This window comes from Giraffa tippelskirchi, chromosome 11 (assembly GCF_054371585.1).
Source record: "Giraffa tippelskirchi isolate mGirTip1 chromosome 11, T2T-mGirTip1v1.2.pri, whole genome shotgun sequence".
NCBI classification, from domain to species: Eukaryota; Metazoa; Chordata; class Mammalia; order Artiodactyla; family Giraffidae; genus Giraffa; species Giraffa tippelskirchi.
The window spans coordinates 123,871,498-123,894,224 of NC_137285.1; the positions used below are offsets into that span (position 1 = coordinate 123,871,498).

At 35.8% G+C, this 22,727-nt stretch overlaps 1 protein-coding gene across 7 annotated transcripts in view; it reads right to left on the minus strand.

Annotated features, from left to right (window-relative positions):
• The window catches only part of FCHSD2 (FCH and double SH3 domains 2), a 288,868-nt gene that overhangs the window by 40,032 nt on the left and 226,109 nt on the right, over positions 1-22,727 (minus strand). For all 7 annotated transcript variants that reach the window (XM_081539493.1, XM_081539492.1, XM_081539495.1 and 4 more), the window contains 3 exons: positions 18,557-18,652; positions 6,914-7,030; positions 3,702-3,806 (listed from right to left, as the gene is read on the minus strand). In XM_081539493.1, the coding sequence (XP_081395619.1) occupies positions 3,702-3,806; positions 6,914-7,030; positions 18,557-18,652 (318 nt within the window). The remainder of the gene's footprint in view (positions 1-3,701; positions 3,807-6,913; positions 7,031-18,556; positions 18,653-22,727) is intronic.

Genomic DNA, 22,727 nt, shown 5'->3' on the forward strand with positions numbered 1-22,727 from the left:
TATCTGTATGACAAAAGACATTTCAAAAAATTCAAATACCTAAATACCAGATTAAGAAAACTTTTAAAATTTAATTTGAGCAGCTATTGCCTCATTTCAATTCTTAAACTAGGGGCTGCAAAGAGTAGTCATTGAGATCATAACAATGTAACAATAATTTTGTTCATCAGTTTACATCTAGTATATTCATCAGAATCTGGCACACAGCAGACACTCATTAAGTGATTGTTAAACTAATCAGAGTCCATCCCCAAATTAACCAGCCAATAATTATTTAATCACTACACAACCTCTATTATACTGTTCTTTGGAAACAGTAATCTATTCTTATTCTTAGAAAAGCACAGGCCACTTACATTTTCAATTTCTTATGACTGGAAAAAAATTTTTACATCTATTACTGAGTACCATAAAGGTTTCTATTCTAATTAGCAACACTAAATGGAAACACAATATAGAAAAGATTAGATAAAGCAGATTAACCAACAAGGGAGGGTAGGATTCATGTTGTAGGAGTTAAACACCAAACATAAAGGATATAAGGGACTTTTAACTAGTTTCTTCTCCCTTCTGTTTCAGTATTTATAATAAAGTAAGTAACTGTTGAATGGAAAGAGAAAATCCAATGCAAATGATATATAGGCAGAAGAAAGAAAAAGGAAATCTATTGAAACTATTAGTGTCAATTCCTCTGAAGGCTCTCATGGTCTAGCCTATATAAAAATCTCATCATGACAATACTGCAAATAATCCCCTAATACTACCCTCATATTTGCCATCTAATTTTAGCTGGGTTATTTTTTGTAACTGATAAGTGGAAATCAAGTGAGAGATCGTTTTATAAAAGTGGCAGGATTAACTGCATTTCACAGATATTAAAAACAGATAATGATTCTGGCATTGTGGTTTTTAGCATATTCCATATTTCTGGTAAAAAATTATCTTTGAGAATGCAGACTTACATGCTAGTATTAGGAGAGATGAGACATTCTGTTGTGTGAATCTCACTTCATATTTTAAGCTTTACAAACACCGGGCAGTTTAGAACATTCATGGAAATAACAGGTCATTCAGCCTAAATGCAGACTTTGTGTGACTGATACCTACTACTGCTATTACTGGAGGGCATGGTAGAGGTAAGGTACCAGATGGTGACACTATGGATAAAGTCTGGAAATGGAAAATACAAGAGAGAACACACCCTTCAGAAAACTTCTGAGACTTGTCCTGTCAAGACTCTGAAATTGACTTCACTCAGAGTTTGGAGAAACATCAAACAAGAAAAGCTCTTCTACACAAGCCCATGTTTCTCAGACTAGGCAAGAGCCTGCCAATGTACTTGGCCAGCACCCTAGGGCAGCTGTTTACCCATGACCTTGAATTCAGTGAGGAAAAGGGCTATTTATTGTTCACTCTGCTCTCTTTACTATGGAGGCTATGGGTCATGTGCTAGGAATAAAGGCAGCTGGGGTTACTGGGGCTTCTCCAGGCCAGGTAGACAGCAAGCCTTGTCTGGTTCAGATCACTTCCATTGGCAGTGTCACAAACACACTCGTATTCCCTGTCTTTGCTGATGCTGCCTTTCTGCTCACTACCAATGCCGACTCCTTGCCCCATCTCGATCACTGAAACACTTCCTCAAATCTTCTCGAGATCTGAGAGTATGTTTGAAAATCACTAGTTTAGATTAATGCTCAATCCAACTCAAGAAATACTTACACAGAATCTTCTTATACACTTACAGTGCTGCAACTAGATCCCTGGGCAACTTATTATGTCGCTGGGCATATCTGACTGTTAGAAAATATTTCCCAGTAGCAAGCTCAAATCTGCCTTCCTCCTACCTTCTTCTTTTAGATCTAGTTCTGCCTCTTGAGGTTGCAGGGCACAAAACTGTGCTATCCCTTTTTCATCTGTCAATGCCCATCTTAAGTTTTACCTCTTTGTATTACCTGCCCTAATAACTTCTCCCAGAGTGACCCCTGTGCCCTTTGGCTTCCTTTTGTGTAGACCACTCCTTGGCACTTATGCTTTAGAGTCTTAACTATCTTGGGCATTCTCTCAGCCTTTCTAATAAGAACGTATTCTCACTGAGGGCTGGACACTCCATTTTTTTTAAATGTCTACTTCCATATCCCTTTACTATGATGCATTGGATATGCAACTAAATACAAATGAACAGGAGTCCTCCATGAACTGGTCTTAACCACAGTGACTTTCCTTACTTTGTACCACATTTTCTTACAAAAATCTTCTATCCTAATCAAATCCAACTGCCAACTATATCCTATATCTTCCTCCTTTGCAAATAACTTTTCTTTCCATCTCAACTTCTCCCTCTCTAGGTCACAGAATATTAGTGTATGGTACATGAACTTCTGAATACTACACATAAAATGTGTATTTTTCTGTGGTAGAGAGGGTTTTATACCATCATATAATCCTCAAAGGATTCCATGACTCCCCAAAAGATTAAAATTCAGTGCTTTAACTTTTTTTTTTTTTTTTGCCTTGTCTGCTTAATCAACTCTTGGCACTGGATTTACGTGGATCAGTTTCTGTACTATTAATCTTTATTGTGGCCTAATTCTTTTGCTATTTAATGTTTCATGATTGTAAACCCTTCACAGTGAGCTTAGTGTCTTTTTGTTATGTGTACTACCTTATTTAACTTATATGCAGAGTACATCATGAGAAATGCTGGGCTGGAGGAAGCACAAGCTGGAATCAGGATTGCCAGGAGAAATATCAGTAACCTCAGATACGCAGATGACACCACCCTTATGGCAGAAAGTGAAGAAGAACTAGAGAGCCTCTTGATGAAAGTGAAAGAGGAGAGTGAAAAAGTTGGCTTAAAGTTCAACATTCAGAAAACTAAGATCATGGCATCTGGTCCTATCACTTCATGGCAGATAGATGGGGGAACAGTGGAAACAGTGTCGGACTTTATTTTTCTGGGCTCCAAAATCACTGCTGATGGTAACTGCAGCCATGAAATTAAAAGATGCTTACTCCTTGGAAGGAAAGTTATGACCAACCTAGACAGTATATTAAAAAGCAGAGACATTACTTTGCCAACAAAGGTCTGTCTAGTCAAGGCTATGGTTTTTTCCAGTGGTCATGTATGGATGTGAGAGTTGGACTATAAAGAAAGCTGAGCGCCGAAGAATTGATGCTTTTGAACCATGGTGTTGGGGAAGACTCTTGAGAGTCCCACAGACTGCAAGGAGATCCAACGAGTCCATCTTAAAGGAGATCAGTCCTGGGTGTTCATTGGAAGGACTGATGTTGAAGCTGAAACTCCAATACTTTGGCCACCTGATGCGAAGAGCTGACTCATTTGAAAAGACCCTGATGTTGGGAAAGACTGAGGGCAGGAGGAGAAAGGGACGACAGAGGATGAGATGGTTGGATGGCATCATCGACTCGATGGACATGGGTTTGGGTGGACTCTGGGAGTTGGTGACGGACAGGGAGACCTGGCGTGCTGCAGTTCATGGGGTCACAAAGAGTTGGACACGACTGAGCGACTGAACTGAACTAACTTGTATGAAACAGACACTTAAAGATAGTACTCTGCACACAGATGGTGAATCACCCTTCAAATTAGTCAGTGTATAGAGCCTGGATTCTAAAGGTCCACATCATGGCTGTGACACTGCTGGAGCTGGGCAAAACACCACAATTAGCTCCCACCTCACCTCTGCTTTACGAATATTTTCTTTAGCTTCATCTATTTTCTGTTCCAGCTCTGTTCGGTTTTGTTCTGATACTGAAACTCCATGGCATTCCAGATCATCTAGAACCTATTAAAGAAAATAGGAAAATGATAATTGTTTTCTATTTTTCTTTTTTATTAAATGACTAGAACGTCTAGATAATTTTAAAGATTTTAGTGACAAGTTTCCATGATTCCCTTTTTAACCTTTGTTTTCATTCATTTATTTGATAATTTTTTAAAAAGCTCTGAAATAATTACAGACTTACAAGAAGTTGCAAAAGTAGGACAGAGAGTCTCTTCACACAGGTTCTCCAACAGTAAAAACCTGTCTAACTACTGTATAAGATAAACTCCAGGAAACTGACATTGCCACAATCTGTAAATCTTATTTGAATTGCATTTTTTTGATATGCACACCTTTAACTTAAAAATTACATGAATATAAAGCACTGCTTCCAAACAACTAATACAAAATGGCAAAAAGTCTATTGTAGCTTCATACCCTACCAAGTGTTCCCTACTTCAAGATAACCACTGTCCCATCAATTTACTTGCATTTTATCAAACCATTTATTATATATTTCCTATATACTTTGCCCAGTTTTAAAAAATAATGAGATCTATCAAATGTGTCTAAGAAACCTTTGTGTGTTTGTACAAATAGACTGACATCATTCTCTAATTCACTGATTCAATAATTCAACTGTATCATACTTTATTTACTCTTACTTTACTGCCATTTGAGTTTTCAAATTTCTCAATATTATAAACAGTACTATACTAACTACCTGGGCTTCCCAGGTAGCTCAGTGGTAAAGAATCTGCCTACAATGCAGGAGATATGGGTTTGATCCCTGGGTCAGGAAGATTCCCTGGTGAAGGAAATAGCAACCTACTCCTGTATTCTTGCCTGAAAAATCTCATGGACAAAGGAGACTGGCAGGCTACTGTGCATAAGGTCACGAAAGAGTCGGACAAGACTTTGCAACTAAACAACAACAACAACAACAACAACCTAGTCAATGACTCTCTGAACACATGAGAATATTTATCTAAGGCAAAAACATAAAAGTAGAAATTGTACATTTTTATAGACATTGCCAAATTGCTCACAAGAGGTTGTACCTATTTTTCTAGTAGTGTGTAAGAGCACATTTCTCTACATTTCACCAACACTGGATACTATCAATCTTTGAAATTTTAAAAAGATTATCTCATTGTTTCAATTTTTATTTCTCTGTAATAGAGCATCATTTTATATCCTCTATTCATTTTTCTAATTTTATGTCTTTTTATTATTATTTAAATATATTTCCTTCTAGATATGAGTCCTTTTTCTGTTATTTATGTCATAAATATTTCCTCCCATTCTATTGCCTTTCTCTTTCACAAGACCTGTTGTTTTACAGAAAGTTTTAGCTTTTATGAGTCACATTCATCAATCATCTTACTGAATAGGTTCTGGGTTTTGTGTCTTACTTAAGAAACCATTTGTAATATGCCAAAAATATTCTTTTTTTTTTTTTTAGTTTTCAGTAGTCTTGTGTCTAGCACTTAGGTCTTTAACTCTTTTGAAATTTACCTTGTATATAGCAGAAGGGAGAAATCTAACTTTATATATTTTTCCAAATATACAGATAATTGCTATTAATGCCATTTTCTGAGTAAATCCTTTCCTCAAAGATTTGAAATGTCATTAACAAGTTTTTATTATGAAATATTTAAATACACTCAATAGACTAGTTGGAGAAGGCAATGGCACCCCACTCCAGTACTCTTGCCTGGAAAATCCCATGGATGGAGGAGCCTGGTAGGCCACAGTCCATGGGGTCGCTAAGAGTCGGACACGACTGAGCGACTTCATTTTCACTTTTCCCTTTCATGCACTGGAGAAGGAAATGGCAACCCACTCCAGTATTCTTGCCTGGAGAATCCCAGGGACGGCGGAGCCCAGTGGGCTGCCGTCTGTGGGGTTGCACAGAGTCGGACACGACTGAAGCGACTTAGCAGCAGCAGCAGCAGCAATAGACTAGTGTATTTTAAATACACTAAAATACAAAAATAGACTAGTATGATGAATTCTTAAGTATCGATCTCCAAGATTCACTAGTTAATGAAACTTCTCCACATTTGTCTTACCTATTCTTTATTTTTCTGTGCTAATAGAAAAGCATTTTAAAGCAAATTTTAGACATCTTGTCATTTCATTCCTACATGCTTTAGCAAAAGTCTCTAAAAATTTACAAAAATACAACCATAATACCATTATCAGACTTCACAATAATCCCTTGTTAGCCTTAATATGCTGTTCATCATTAACATTCCCTGCTTGTCTAAAAATGACTTTTTATAGTGTTTTTTTGAATCAATATCTAAAGGTCCATACATACACAGATCATTTTCTTTGATACATTTATTAACTCCTGTATGATGCCACAGCTTTAATTACTATAGTCATTACTGCATCTTTCAGTATGTGCTAAACTACAAATGTCTCATTATTATTGTTACTGGCTATTGCTGTTTTGCTGTTTAGTCATTAAGTTGTGTCAGATTCTTTTGCGACCCCAAGAACCCCTAGCTATAGACCGCTAGGCTCCTCTGTCCATGGGATTTCTTAGGCAAGAATACTGGAGTGGGTTGCCATGCCCCCCTCCAGGGGATCTTCCCAAGTCAGGAATCAAGTTTATTCCTCCTGCTGGGCAGGCAGATATCGGACACATTTTAGGATCAGATTTTGAAGTTCCTTTGAAAATATTTTTAAAGTTTCACTGAGATTTCACTGAAATTACAAATAAATTTAATAAAATTTTTTTTCAAAATCAGAGAAAGACAAATACTACAAGTTATCACTTATATGTGAATCTAAAATATAAAACAAACTAGTGAAAATAACAAAAAAGAAACAGACTCACAGATATAGAGAACAAAGTAGTGGTTACCAGTGGAAAGAGAGAATGAGGTTGGGGCAAAATAGGGGTAGGGGATTAAGAGGTATAAACATGCATAAAATTAAGAAGCTATAGGGATATATTGTACAGGTATTTAGTAGATAGCAGAAAACATTGCTGAGTGTTGAGTTACAGGAAAAACATCTATCGGATATTTTTCACACAATAAAATTCAACTCCTTAAACTGGTTTGATGTTTGACTTAAGTTAGATGTAACCTATGATTCTCTTTTGCACTTACCCGTTGTTGGTGAACAATAGTTTTGTGCTCCCTTGCCACACGTGTGGCCCATTTCCGAGCTTCTTTGTTTAAACTGTGCTCTTCTGTGGTCCCTGTTTCTGATTCTAATTGTCGGCTCTACAACACAAGAGAGAACAGACGGAAAAGTACTGTTATCCTTGTTGAAATCACTACCATTTTGTAGGCAGACCAGAGGGCCTTCATTTAATCAGCACTCAAAATACGAAGCATGCTCCACTACTGTGGAAAGCAATGTCTCATGTCATAGGAGATTAGCAGAAGACAAAGAGGGCAGTATAAAAACCACAATTGACCACAGATTTTTGTCTTCCATTGCTGAACATTAAAACTTCATCTCTAATACTGTAGCTTGATCCATTTGGGGTATGAAGAAAACTAAGCTAAGCAGAAAAGAAAAAGTATTCATGCCAACTTACTATGACACTAAAATACTTGCATAGACAAAATGGAAACAATTTAATAATTTCAATGGGATTAAAGAAAGAATCATTGGATAGAAGTGAAAAGAAAAAAAATAAAATAATACAATAACAGCAACACAACCTAACCATCCTCAAAAATACTGGGATTTAGTTACAGGTCCATCACCAACTTACCACCAAACCTCAAGCTAGCTTTTGTCCTTCTGGGCTTTATTTGTCATCTCAAAGATAGGGATGCTAGAGCAAATGATCACAAAAAACAAACTGCAAAATCTAACTAAACAAGAGTTAATAGTTAATCCCTATTATGCAAGGTACTGTGGCAAGTGCTTCATGTAACTTTTATAACAATTTTATGAGATGGGTCACACGGTCATTTTATAGAAAAGGAAACTGAGGCTCAGAGATGTTAAATAAAATTTCCAGTGTCTACCAGATAGTCAATGTTACAACTTCTGATTCCAGAATTAGAGCTCTTAACCACTAAACTGTTTTAACTTCTTCTAAACAATGAAGAATTCATAAAAAACAATCTTTATTAAAGTTGGATTAAAAATTTAATATTTTTGGGGGGGACTGTAGGCAAGGTTGAAAAACTTTTTCTTTATGCAGACATTTCAGCTAAAGCTAGATGATATAATGATAAATGAATTAAAACATATCCAAATCTAATCAACTTTACATTTACATTTTATACTGATTCATTCTTTGGGCTATTAGGGAATTATATTTGGTTTGCAAAAGGATCTAGGCATTTCAATTCATCTCTGTACTCAGAAGCCGAGGTTTAAAATGTTAAACCCTGAATGCAGAATGGAAATGTAATCTATAGGATGTATGGTAGAAAGGTATACTCTGAAGAGCTCAGGTATAGATTTTTGAGCCAGACAGATCCAGTTTTAATCTTCTCTATGCCATTTACTAGCTTTATGATCTTTTGGGTTGTTAGTTAATGTGTGCTTTAGTTACAGCTGAAATTGGTGAAAATGCCATCTATATCAAAGGGGTTATTTAGGACAAAGTGAGGTCATATTTAAAACATTCTCTTATAGCATATGTTTAAGTACCCAATAGACGGTAACTGCTAAAGACCCAACAGAAAATTACTTGAAACGAAAAAAATGAGCATTTTGCTAATGAAAAAGTCCAAATAATTCCTAGGTTCTTGATAGCCCAAATAATGAATCAAAAACAAGGTTGAAGATATAATGAAAGACTGAGATCCAAAAAGAATGAACTTGTATAGCACAGAGTAGATGAGAAAGGAGGCAACTGACAGAGAACTTTAATTTTTATTACTGAGGCACATTGTAGGAAGTGGTAAACAGGTCTAAAATGTGTGTTGGCTGCATGGCCAACTTGCACACACAGAATCTGTACCTTTTTACTGAGTATTATCTGTGCTTGAAAGCTGGAGAAATAAAGATAGGGCTTTTTTTTTTCATTCCCTGTGGGTTTACTATTACTCAGAATGGAGTGCCAATGATCAGGACTGATCACAAATACCACTGACTGGGAGATGTGATTTTGGGATCTTCTGGGCAAGGAATGACACATAATGAAAATTAAGTAGATTAATTGTGTTCATGAATTCTGAAATCAAGCCATGGAAAAACATGGCTACCTATAATACAGTTCTAGACAAATGAGAATTCCTTATAAGGAAAACACAGGCTAGGGTACTAAACAGTACATAGAGAAATGTTCTAATGCCACTCCCACAAATAAAGGTCAATATAAATTAGAATCTAGTAAAGATCACTACCTTTTTAAGATGGTGGTATCAGTAGTGGTTGATTCCGGCAAAGAAACTGTTAGTGACTGCTTCTTTTTAAAATGGTGGCTAATTTAATCTTTAGTTCATACTTTTAATACTTTTCCTTTACTTCTTAAAAATGTGTTAAAATATATAAAAGGAGAGTTACATAGGCTATTCAGAAATAATTTAAAAAACATTGTTATTTTCCTAAAGCAGAATATGAGACTAAAAATTAAATACCAATCAACACAGTAGATTAGCTTCTGAAAAGTTCACTTATTTAACTTGATTATTTTTAAAGAGGCATATATTATAACATAACAATTCTCTGCATAATAGCACAAAAATAGTTCAAATTACAAACTCAAGAGAAATGCTATAAAAGGAATTTCCTATCGACTTTTAAATGTAGGTTAGGTAGTGTATTAGTCTGTCAGTTTGGGTTATTTGATAACTCAGGTCAACTACACATGATCCTTGAAATTTTTGGAAACATCAGATTTCAGAAATCATACAAGCTTTAATAAAACATTCCAGAAGCAGACAGATCTTTTCCTGGAAAATAAATGTCAATCCAAACACAAGCCTATGCTTTTGAGTACTCTTCTTTCTGGCTGGAATAACTACCCTATCTTTTTTGGTCCACAGACAAATTCCCAGTTATTTTTCAAATCTCAGTTCAAGTTCACTTTCTCTGTGAAATCTTCCCTGATATTTCCAGACAGACTCAGGGATTCCTTCAGTTTAGACATATCTCCATTATATTAATTTATTCATTTGTAAGACATCTACTATGTGGCTGCTATCAGGCTAACGTAACTGTGTTATGTTAGCTGCATGTATACTGTGACTGTTGCACGTATGTTTCCTCCTGTTTGTCTTCAGGCAATCTGAGGCCCTAAAGTATGCATTCCTGGCATGTAGCACCATGCATAATAGTACATTGAATGCCCTCAGTAAGGGCTGGTTAACAAATATAACATAAAGTGAGGGCCAGGCCACCAGATTACTAGTATGGTGCCTTCAGAAATGATGAGAATAACATACTGAATTACAATCAGTTTCTAAAGGATAAAGGAAAGTATTTTGTGTGGGGAAGAACAGGATGAACAGAGGAGAAAGAGGACTAATAGTAAATTAGTGCCATGCATTTTAATCCAGATTCTCAAAGCTCACTTTAGGACTGAGATCCCTCTGCTCTTGTAAAATAAAAGATCTCTTTTTTCATGTTTAAATTCTCACTACAAAATCCATTCAAAATGAATGGCTAAGGAAGGAATTTTTTATTTTTGAATCCCCAACTTAAGGAATCTTTATACATTTTATTTTATGAAATTTATTCGTTCTTTAAAAAGTAGCCATTGAATATGAAGTACATTCACTCCTCAAAGAGGCCTGGCTATGTCATTCTGGCTAATGTATTTAATTTCTCTCAGGGCTGCAGCTTTCTCAACTGAAAATCAAGACATCTCTAGATGTCATGAAATCCCAGATCCTTACCAGTGCTGCAATTAAGAGAACAAGCAGGCTCACGCATTGGCTGTAATCAGAGGGAACAGTGTGTTTTTCTGCATAAGAGACCCAGAAATTATGCTATTCTATTGCTACTGCTCTCTGCTCCAGATTTCTTCTTAGCATTATCTGAGAGGATAGTCTCAAGAGCAGAAGGGCCTCTGTAAAAATTATCAAAATTTCCTAAAAACATATTAATTTACTTTGAATTTTAAATTCATGACATAATTTTAGGACGTCCTGGAGATGAAAACCATAAAGACAAACCATGGAAGGTGCAGGATGTCAAATTTCTAAGATGATTAGGGAGTATAGATAATGCAGATATTAAATATCTATGATGTACTACTGAATGAGAAAAAAATAGCTTAAATTCAAGTCTATTAATAATCTACTTATAAAAAAAATCTACTTATATAAAGTTGTGTGTCCATATGTAGGTAAGTATATATCTGCACAGAAATGTTCAGAAGGATATTGGCCAAAATGTTACCTGTGGTTACCTCTGAATAGCGAGAGTTTAGGTGAAAATTTTTTTTAATGCTTTTTTATAATTAGAAAACTATACAGCTATTTTAATTTTTAAAAGGGTATCATTTACTGAATATTTAAGCTCTGTGCTGTTCTACATACATTTAGATCGCAAAACAATACTAATAGACACTATTCTCAATTTATAGGTGTGGAAATCTAGGCTCAAAAAAGATATGTGTCTCTCTAAAGCCATTTAGCCAGTAAGAGCTAGATCCACAGCTTATGTTGAGACCTCTTGAGATTCCTGCTATCTTTATATGACCATAGAGAGAGAGAGAAAGTCACTCAATCATGTCTGACTCTTTGCGACCCAGGCCAGAGTAGTGGAGTGGGCAGTCTTTCCCTTTTCTAGAGGATCTTCCCAACCTAGGAATCGAACCCAGGTCTCCCGCATTGCAGACAGATTCTTTGCCAGCTGAGCCACAAGGGAAGCCCATACTTATATGACCATACTGTCTTATTAATTGTTCTATTTATCTAACACTAACATTGATAACATAGAGAGAGTAACACTGAAAAAGACATTGCTAAAATACAAATTTCTTTTCAATGAAATTTTGGCTAAGTTTTACTGAATGCTAAGACATTTTTTGGCTTAAACTAATATGTCAAGAATATTGGAGAGTGTGGGACTTCCCTGGTGGTCCAGTGGCTAGGACTTTGCACTTCCACTGCAGGAACATAAGTTCCATCTCTGGATGGAAGCGAATATCCTATAAGCTGCACAGTGTAGCCAAAAAAAAAAAGAAGATATTTTTTGATTTAATGCTGTTTTTAGAAAAACAAAAGTCAAACTGTTTCAAGAGTTTAGGAAGGCTTTCAGAGCCTAGCAATGTTGCTTTTAAAAAACACCAATCAAAAAAAAAAAATCACCCATCTTTTTAGAAAGTAATATTAAAATAAAGTCTTTTCAAAATTTATAGTTATTAAATAACTTTAAAGAACTACACTACAAAAAATATTTTTTGGGGGGCCGGGGTGGGGGCTGTTCCTGTGGCTTGCGGGATCTTAATTCGCTGACCAGGGATTGAATGTAGGCCCTCAGCAGTAAAAGCAGGAGTCCTAACCACTGGTCTCCCAGGGAATTCCCTTTCTGAATTCCCTTTATGTCCTAAGGCTGAAGAACTTAGGACAGTCCTCTCTGAACACCTGACTGTAGATACTGCTGATTCTAGAAAGGGACACTCATGTCTATAATCAGAATCTTTCAATTTGGATATTATTGCCAGTATAGGTACAGGAGGATGGTATCTATCTATTCATCAGGAGTATTTTCCATAAATTCTCTACCACGATGCATTCATTCTGATGAGCTAATGATAAATGTAATATAAGATTCCCATCAACAGAAAGAGCCATTTGTAACAGTGAGAATTTTCACGTAAATGCTCTGCATGATATATTGATCACATATAGATGTTTTTATAGACAAGGGCATTTAAAATATATTTATTTATTTGGCTGTGCTGGGTCTTAGTTGCGGCATGTAGGATCTCTTAGTTGCGGCATGGTGGATCTAGTTCCCTGACTAGGGATCAAACCCAGGTCCCTTGCATTGGGAGCACTAAGTCTTAGCCAATGGACCACCAGGGAAGTCCTGACAAGGACATTTTTGCTAAATAATTATTTTTAAATAGATGCAAAAAATGCTCCACTTATGTGAAACTTTAATATGCAAAATTCTAATTACAGCAAGTGGTTGTCTTATTTAATATAACTGTTAATCTATAGAAGGCGGAATTAAATGTCAGAAGTAGCATTTTAAATAACAGGAAAAGATCATATATTGGAAATTAATTGTCAGCTCTTTTCTTTTTTTCATCATTTCTGTGAAGATCTTATTATTTGCAGTTCAGAGAAGGTAAAGAGGAAAGGGTCTTCTCATCTCCACCAGGAAGTTTGAGGGAAATGTTCCCTTAAGGTTTTCCGGCTTGTATGTGTGCTGTGTGTGCAGCTGCTTCAGCCACGTCTGACTCTTTGCGTGACCCCATGGACTATAGCCTGATGGGCTCTTTTGTCCACGGGATTTTTCATGAAAGAATACTGGAGGGATTTGCCATTTCCTACTCTGGGGGCTTTTCCCTGTGAGGAAATGCTCCCTAAGTGTACACAACACCAGTTCTGATAATGGAAGGGAGACACACTGAGATGTATGTAGGGCAGAAAGGTGCTAAGCAGAGCAAGTCATGTACTTATAAGAGGAATAAGAATGGACACTAACTATTAGCTATTGGCTACTCTTTATTCCAGATATATTGCCTTTTAGCCTTAAAAATGGCTGAGAGGTTGGTGAGTTATCCTTTGTAGAATAAAAGAGGAGAGAAAATCCCAAGGAACTTCCAGTGATCAACTGAATAAGGGAGTTGAAAACTGGAGGCCATGACTACAAAGTGTTATCATATTTCATAATCTTGGTAATGTCTTCTATATTTGATATTTAAGTATTTCTCATAGTAATTTGTGGCACACCTTAAAAAAAAGAAAGAAATATGCTTGTCTTGAGGATAGGAGAAAAAGGGCTGTCAACATTTATTTTCTATCTACTATGTGCCAGGCAATGAGTCAAGTTTAATTTTCAAACTCAATAAAGTACAGTCATTTCATATAAGGAAGCTGAATCAGAGAGGTTAAATATATATAAATATGTAAACAAAAATAAATACAGCCAGCACATAGCACAGCTAGGATTTGACTCCAAAGCCCATGATTTCTCATTGTACAACACCTGCATGAATCTCTAACACAAAGTTATTACCATGTGACAGCTGAATGACTTTAAACATAGAGATCCTGATAAATGTACTTGTAAAATCTCTCACAGAATTTACATTTATCCTTCTTTTGAGGGGTGGAATTTTAGGGTACATTCCATATCCTTCTTAGAACAATCTTATACTAAAAACTTTCATTTCAGTGAAGAAAGACGAACTTTATTATTTCTAGAAAGATTTTTGCCTTTCAGGTATCATCTGATACCAGGAGATACAAAGAAGGGATACCTTGGAAATCAGCAATTCTATATGGAAACAGAAACATAAATCTTTCAGTATTAACCATGAGCTAGCTACTAAATTACTGCATCAGATGGAACTTGCCACTGATCACTGTCACTTATAATAATCTCAAGGTTAACCTAAGATTCCTAATTTAATTCTATGGCTGTATAGAATAGATCACTGTGACTTATCATTTTGGCCAGTTCCCTTTGGTATATCACTCTAAAACATGACTTAAAATAATCATATATTAAAATAAAATGAAAAGGAATTTTGATGTACTAGCAGATAAAAAAAGATTAAGCCAAAACAAACAAACAAACAAACAAAAACAACCAAGAAGTACAATACTTTCAACCCTTAATTAAATCCCAGTGGTTAATACTGTAACTGTTTTCAATTGTACATTTTTGACTTTTGTAGCGAAAATACTGGAATCTGAAATAGGTTATATTAAAAACTTTTCAGAAGAAAATAAGTTACATTTAATCATGATGGTGACTTTAAAAGTCCTATGGCTTTCCTAAATTTATCTTATCTAAATCTAGATCAAATATTTATTGACTACTCTTGTCTATATAAGCAAGGGCATATACAAATTATATGCAATAAATATCTATTGAGTGAATAAAAATGAATGCGTTAAATCCATAAGGAATTCAAAGTTCCTAATATATATTATAAAATCCAAAATAAAATAAAGGAACAATACTGTCCTGCAGAGCGAACTTGTTTGCAATTACCACATGGCTGTCATACTTGAAAACATTCCATAGTTCTCCATATGCTACCATATGTAAAACTCAAACACAAAATCTGGTTGCAACCTACATTTACAGTGTTGTTCAACTCCTTCACTGTACCAAAACTACTTGCTATTTCAAATACAGTAATGCATTTTCAAGCTTTTCTGGCTCTAATACTTATTAGCTGAGTGATCTTGAGTAAATTTCTTAAGCATAGTTTCCTCAGCTATGAAGATTAAAAAGGGCACCTAAAATATAGGATTGTTGAGAGGATTAAATGAGTTAATACAAGGAATTCAATTAGAAAAATGTCTAACATGAAATAAACCTTCAGCAAATGTCACTTATTATTTTTATTATTTTCAATTGTTATTTTCACTTCCCAGCATGCTGTTTTTCAATTCTGCAGAGTAAATTTCAATTCACCTTCAAGATCTAATCCATATTAAGACAAACAGTTTGATAAAAAAAAAACTAAAGACCTGAACAACATTTTATCAACATAAATATATGAATCACTATTAAGTTATAAGAAGATATTCAATATCATGAGTCATTAGGTTAATGTATATCAAAACTGCAATCAGATACTATTTTATATCCTCTAGGATGACTATAAGCAAAGAGACAGACAATAACAAATGGCAGTGAAGATATGGAGAAACAAAACACACATACAATGGTAGGCATAAACACAAAATGGCAGCCACTTTGGAAAAGTTTGGCAATTTCTTAAAAAGTTAAACATAAAGTTACCATATGATTTAGCAACTCAAGAGTGATGAAAACATATTCATACACTAACTTGTACACAAATGTTAATATTAGCATTACTGATGATAGCCAAAAGTGGGTAACAACCTAAATTTCTATCACTGATGAACAGATAAACAAAATGTAGTACATTCATCGAGTGGAATACTATTCAGCAACAAAAAGGAGCAAATTATTGATACATTCTAAGACAAAGATGAACCTCAAAAACTTGCTAAGTGAAAGAAGCAAGACATAAGAGACCATGTATTGCATGGTTCAATTTATATGAAATGTCTAGAGAAGGTAAAGCTATCAAGAAAGAAAACAGATTAGAGGTTGCCTGCACAGGGGGTGGGAATATGGATTAACAGTAAATGGACATGAGGGATCTTACAGGGGTCATGAAAATGTTCTAAAACTTATTTGTGATGCTGGTTGTACAATTTGGTAAATTTACTAAAAATCAGGGAATAATACACTTGAAATAGGTGAAAAATGTCTCTATAAATTTGTAAAAAAAATTATACCACATCAGGATGCATTAATTGTACTCATCAACAGACACAAAGAGCATTCTGTCAGGTACAGCACTTGCCTGATCATATTTTACTTATTTGTGTACATGTCAGTGAGCTTCTCAAGTTTGGGCTCTTCACATGTAGTAGCTATCCTCAGCATCTGTCTGAATGACTGGCACTCAGATAGGTACAGTAGGAACTCAATGTCTGTTGAACTGAAATGTGCTCCAGAAGAGGACAGGAGCAATAGCAATTTCAGGAACACAACAGAAGATAGTGGCAATTAGTCCTTCCTACATGCCCTACATTTACCCAGCAGGAGAAGTAAGGTAATGGGGCACTGACTGGTACTCTCCACTCTGTGGCAGGCTTAGTGCTACCAACTCCAGGAGGAAACCAGGAAAGCAAGTAAACAATGGCTCCTTCTCATATAAAAGAACAGTACTAGTCCATACTGGGTAAAAACAATTACTTGGGATTTTACTTTTTGTGGGCAATATGAATACTTAATCTACAACAAACCAAAAAGTATATACAACAAATTTTACAGGTAAAAACATTTTCAAAATGATTATTCTAAAACTCTTTCAACAGTTGACAATCTGGGATGATTTTTATAAATGTGTGAGCATTTATCGTTTTCCACTATGAAAAGATTAATTGCTCCCCAAGTGCTGAACATTTCTTCTCTGAAAATACAGTAGTATTTAGGAAGAACATTAAACTGCAATTAGGATGTCAATGTGTCATTAATTCACTGTATGACTCTGGACAACTCTCTCTTCCTTTTTAGGCTTCAGTTTCCTCTTTAATAAAGGCAAGATTAGTTCTAAGGTTCTTTCCAGCACTCCTATTGAGGAAAACTAAGGTGCTTCAGACAAGATGACAAATGAGAAGCTCAATCTTTCACTATAAATAGGAAAAGAAATCCCTAATTTATAAGGGAAAAGGGAAAGCCCCAGCTTATGCATTCAGTAGCCCCTTACACATATATTTATAACTTTCATCCCAATACCAGGTCCCACCCTTCTTTTAACATGCAAACCCACATACCCCATCCCTCCCACCCCTGACCCATACCCCCAAATACCTCAGCTATGGTCATTCTCAGAGCACTGACAGGGGAGAACTCAATATCCACCAGCTGGGCAGCTTTTAAACTCTGCCCAGTACAGATTGCACAAGGACAGAAAACAGCATAGAGTTAGAATTGTAAGGCAAACAGGGACACAGAGCTAAGAACATTTAGCACAGTGTTTAGAAACAAAGAAGGATTCAGGGTTGTCACGGGGCTTCAGATGAGTGAGATGTGAGTCCCTATCAGCCTCATTTTCCTGAGGAAACTGGGCAAAGATAAAATAATCTCAAACAGGTCACAATTTTAAGTCAAGCTTGGCAAACTTGTGCATAACCTGTATCCTCAGGACAATGTTTCTGAGTCATTAAGCAAAAGCTGATAGAAAAGGCACTACTAAGGTCAAGGGTTAATAATCTAGAGGGAAATCCTGATTTCCTACATTTCTTTATATAGCCACTAACAGGGCTACTTAAAATTTAGTAGGAAAAGTAATGAAGATACCTCCAGCAAAGGTTTCTACTAAACTGATACCATTAAACTCTGGTATCATAAACTCCCCTGGTCTTGATTCTAAGTTTACCACAGACTTTACCAGTATAACTTGACTTCCCTCTTGGCTTACCTGCATTGAGAGATATGTGTTTTCTTACCTTATAGAAGTAAAATACCTTTTAAAAAATGTTATTAAATTAGTATTCTGGTTCTTTTTTTTTAATTCAAAAATGGTTATCATTTTTCATAAAGCAAACTCAAGGATAAAAGTATATGATTAATGCTTGCTTTTCATACATTGCCAATTTGGCATCTGTGTTAATACTGCCGCAGTCTAAGAAATCTGAAAGGAATTATAAAGGGCCTATAATTTTTTAAGAAACCCAGTAAAATATTTGTATACACATATTCATTATTCTATTTATTAATTCTATTCTGGTTAAAAACCACTGGTTTCTTTGGAAGGGTATACATGTGAAGAATTTCATAAATAGAAAGTATAAATTTACATCTGAATTTAAAAAAAATTTATTGAATATTTTTTTATTCTTCCCTCAGTTCAGTTTTCAGATTTCCAGTAACTTGTTTTATAATTTAACCCTATTAAGTAGAAAGTTGTTAGCATAAAGATGTTGGGTGTGTTAGTCATATTTTAGAAAGGACTGTCACAGTTTCTCGGCATCCTTACGGTTTTGTTATAAGATTGAGATATACTCAGCCTTTTTTGTCTGTCTATTCCAAAGAGAATAGTTATTGAAGCACAAACATAGCTTAAAAACAAATAAAATGAAAATCTGGAATTCCCTTACAGTATCACTGTCACAAGGCTGGAACTGGAAGGGCTGGGGTTTGTGAAATACAGCATTCTCTTGTAAAAACAGCTGAAGATTATAGTCTCGTACCACCTAAAGAGAAAATAAAATATCTTTAAGTCTTTAACAAGGTTAAAATGTTCAATAATTGCATTTTAAAAGTTTAGGTTTTTTTTTCTGTAGTTTTCTAAAAATGAGAAATCATTCAGTACTACGTGGTCAAAAAAAATGATAATTACAATTTTTTTCACTTATTTTTAAAATTTTTATTTATTTATTTGGCTGCATCAGGTCTTAGTTGAGCATGTGGGATCCAGTTCCCTTACCAGGGATCGAAACTGGGCCCCCTGAAATGGAAGCATAGAGCCTCAGCCACCAGGGAAGCCCTTCATTTTGGATAATAGTTGTTATCCTTGTCCCCCATTTTCTCAAGAATCTAAATATGGAAAGTACTAGGTTAGAAACTAGCCCAGATTTGGGGACTAGACTATACGTACTATTTTAAGACTGCAGAAAGATAGCTATTACACAAGATGTTCTTCTTCTGAATGGGGATAGGTAGATGCAAACAGGGAAGCACATCAGTTTTTTCTAAAACAGTTCTAAAGTTTTGCAGGCCTCTTAAAGTTTGCTTTATGGAGGCTGCCATCTACTAAGAAACTGCCAGATAACCTTGTACACAGCACAAAATAGTATTTTTCTAGTACTTCTTGCCACCTTTCTAAGGAAGTTATATTCCAATTACCATCTTAAAGCACACCAAGAAGAACAGACTAGATGGGGGTTTATAGAGAAGAGAAATTTTGATGCACAGAAACTAGCAAAACAAATAGCACCGAAAGAGAGCCGTATAAAAAGAATTCACTGTTATAGTCCCTGGGAAAGAGTGGAAACCAGCAGCACTTGATTGTACAGAAATCCAGTTTCTAGTTTGCTGCACCGCTTACCCTTGACTTGTCTTTCATCTGCTAAAGCTCATTAGACCTCTGCCAGAAGATAGGCAGAAGAAGGAAATAAAAGTTTAAAGCCATCTTTGGCTATACTTTAGTAGACTTGGGGAAAGAATTCATTCAGGAGATGGAGAAAGTAGGAGGTATATTTTGCATTTTATTTACCACTACATCCCAGTTCTCTATTGTTCCCCTCCCCTGCCTTCAACAACCATTTACTGAGAGAGCTTATCAGGCCTAATATTAAACGCAGCAGAGAAGGGGTTATACACAGAGGAATAAATATGAATAAACAAAGTTAGTATCTTCAAGGAATTTATAATCTAGAAACTTGGACAATTAAACAGATTACACAATTAAAATATACTAACAAAGTACGTAGAAGGCACTAGGAGAGCACAAGTGCTATTTAATTCAGACTGCAGGGTTGGGGTGGAAGGAGGAGTGATTGAAAATATGTGGTCAGGGAAGGCTGGCTGAATAAACATATTCTTACAGGGAAATGTGTTTTTTCTTTTCCTGGATTCCAGTTTTAAGCTAGAATAACTGAGAAAGCTCCTGATACAATCCTGAGACACAGCCTCACTAGTCACCATGCAGAAAAAGCTAAGAGGATCATCCTTCTGGTTGCTAAACCTATCCCCTGAAGCACAACAAACCCAATTTCCTTCCTTTCTTTCTTTCAAGAGGGAGGTATTCATCTTTTTAAAAATTTTAACTTTTTGCTATGGAATATTTTAAAGAGAAAACAGTATAATGTGTCCCCACGTACTATCAACCAACTTCCAAAACACACCAATTTTTGTTTCATCTAAAACCCACCTACCCCTTCCACCTTCTATTAAACTGAAGGAAGTCCTAGACATATTATGTCACCTATAAATATTTCAGTGAAATGTCTAAAAGACAGACTTAAGAAAATGTATATTAAAATGTACAATGATTATAAAACAGTGTTTAATTTTTTGTTCATATTTTTTAAAGTTTTTCACATTAGGATCACAATAACTTTCCTACAGTGCATGTGGATGATGTTGTTTAGGCTTCATTTCATATATAGATTTCTTGGGACTTCCCTGGCAGTAGAGTGGTTAAGAATCCACGCTTCCAGTGCAGAGGCTGCAGGTTCGATCCCTGATCAGGGAACTGAGATCTCACATGGCATGTGGTGCGGCCCCCCCAAAAAATCACATATAAGTTTCTTCCTCCATCTCCCTCACCCACCTCACTTGCAATTTACCTGTTGAAGAAACTGAGTTTTTGTTCTGTAGTTTCCCATAGTCTGAATTTTGTTCACTCCATCCTTGTAGTGTTCTATTTCTTGTGTGTCCTGTAAGTTGATGTTTAACTGCATTCACATTTATTGTTTTATTTTTTGGCAAGGTGGTGTTTACTTCTGTGAAGAGGCTTGGCTCTGACTTGCCTCTTTTTGCTCTTAACAGCTGTTGTGGGCTGAACGATTGGTGGCTCTTCAAAAGACAGATCCCTGTCCTTAGCAATGAACTTGTGAATGCTACCTCATTTGGAAAACAGCCCTTTGCAGATATAATTGTTAAGGATTTTGAGATTAGGAAATATTCTTGATTCTGTGGTTGGGCTCTGAAAGTAATGATAAGTGATGTTATTGTAAAAGACAAACAGAAGGAAATACAGACAGAAGAGGAGCCAGTGAGACAAGAGGCAGAGATTGGAGTGATGTGACCACAGACAAACAAAAGTCTGAAGCTATCAGAAGCTGAAAGAGGTAAGAAACCGATTATCCTCTAAAGCCTTTGGTGGGAGTGCAGCCTTGCTGACACTTTCATTTCTGACCTCTGGCTTCCAAAACCGAGAGGGAATAAATGTCAGTCATTTTAAGTCATCCCGTTTATGGTAATTTGTAGAGTAACCCTAGGAAACTAATAGAACAGATCTACAATGATAAATGCCTACACATATTAGGGGCTGCAAGAACTAGAGAGTTTTCTATATTTTTCTCTCACTTTCTCAAGGAATTCCATCATTCCTTTTTCATTTATTAGCTAGAACACTTCTATAAGAGAAACTTTCAAACTCAATTATTTAGTTACCTTGAAGCTGATTTTGTATAAGGCAGGATAAATGCTTGCCTCTTCCCTTTATCTAGTTTTCAAATTGGTTTGTTTCCCTAGTAACTTCCAAAGAATGATCGATTATAGCTTTAATAAATTATTATAAAGTCATGGATTTAAAAATATTTGATTATTTCAATCTACTGCTATCATTATCAATGCTAAAATAATCCCATCTTTGGCTAGCAAGATCACATCTTGTGTCCCTGGAGATGACCTAGTAGTTTTTGATAGTCTTCCTGCTTTCCATTATGACTAATTATTTAATGTTTACCTTAAATATTTTATGTCCCAGATCTAGAATCAGTGCTATTTTCCCAAGAAGCACTGTTTTGTTTTTTTAAAGTGAGTAGGAGAAGTACATGGAAAACAAGAGCTGTACAATAGAGGCACTGGGTTAGTAACTGGTCTTCTCTCTCAAACAATTCATTTTGAAAGGAAGTTGCAGAAAGATCCTGTGCACCTCCCAATGTCAGCATCTTGCATAAATACAGTAAATATAAAAATCAGGAAATCAACACTGGTACAAAGCATAAAGCTTATTTAGATTTCACCAGTTATATTAACATATGCACTCATTTTGGGATATGTGTGTGTAAAGGCTTATACAACTTTATCACATATATAACTTCATGAAATCACTATCCCAATCAAGATATTTAGCTGAACCACTGCCGCATGATTCCCTTGTGCTATTCTATAATAGTTCCCTCTACTTTGTTTGTTTAGTGACTAAGTCGCATCTGACTTTTTTGCCACCTCATGGACTGTAGCCTCCCAGGCTCCTCTGTCTATGGGATTTTCCAGGCAAGAATACTGGAGTGGGTTGTCATTTCCTTCTCCAGGGGATCTTCCCAACCCAGGGATTGAACTTGCATCTCCTGAACTGGCAGGCGGATTCTTTACCACTGAGCTACCTGGGAAGCCCCTTCCCTCTACTCTCCTCATCCCTAATTCCTGGCAACTGCTTATCTGTTCCCTATTTCTATAAATACACTATTTCACAAATGTTACATAATGGAATTATGCACCATACACCTTTTGGTGTATGTTTTTGGCCGCATGGCATAACATGAGGGATCTTAGTTCTTCAACCAGGGATCAAACCCCGTGCCCCTTTCAGTGGAA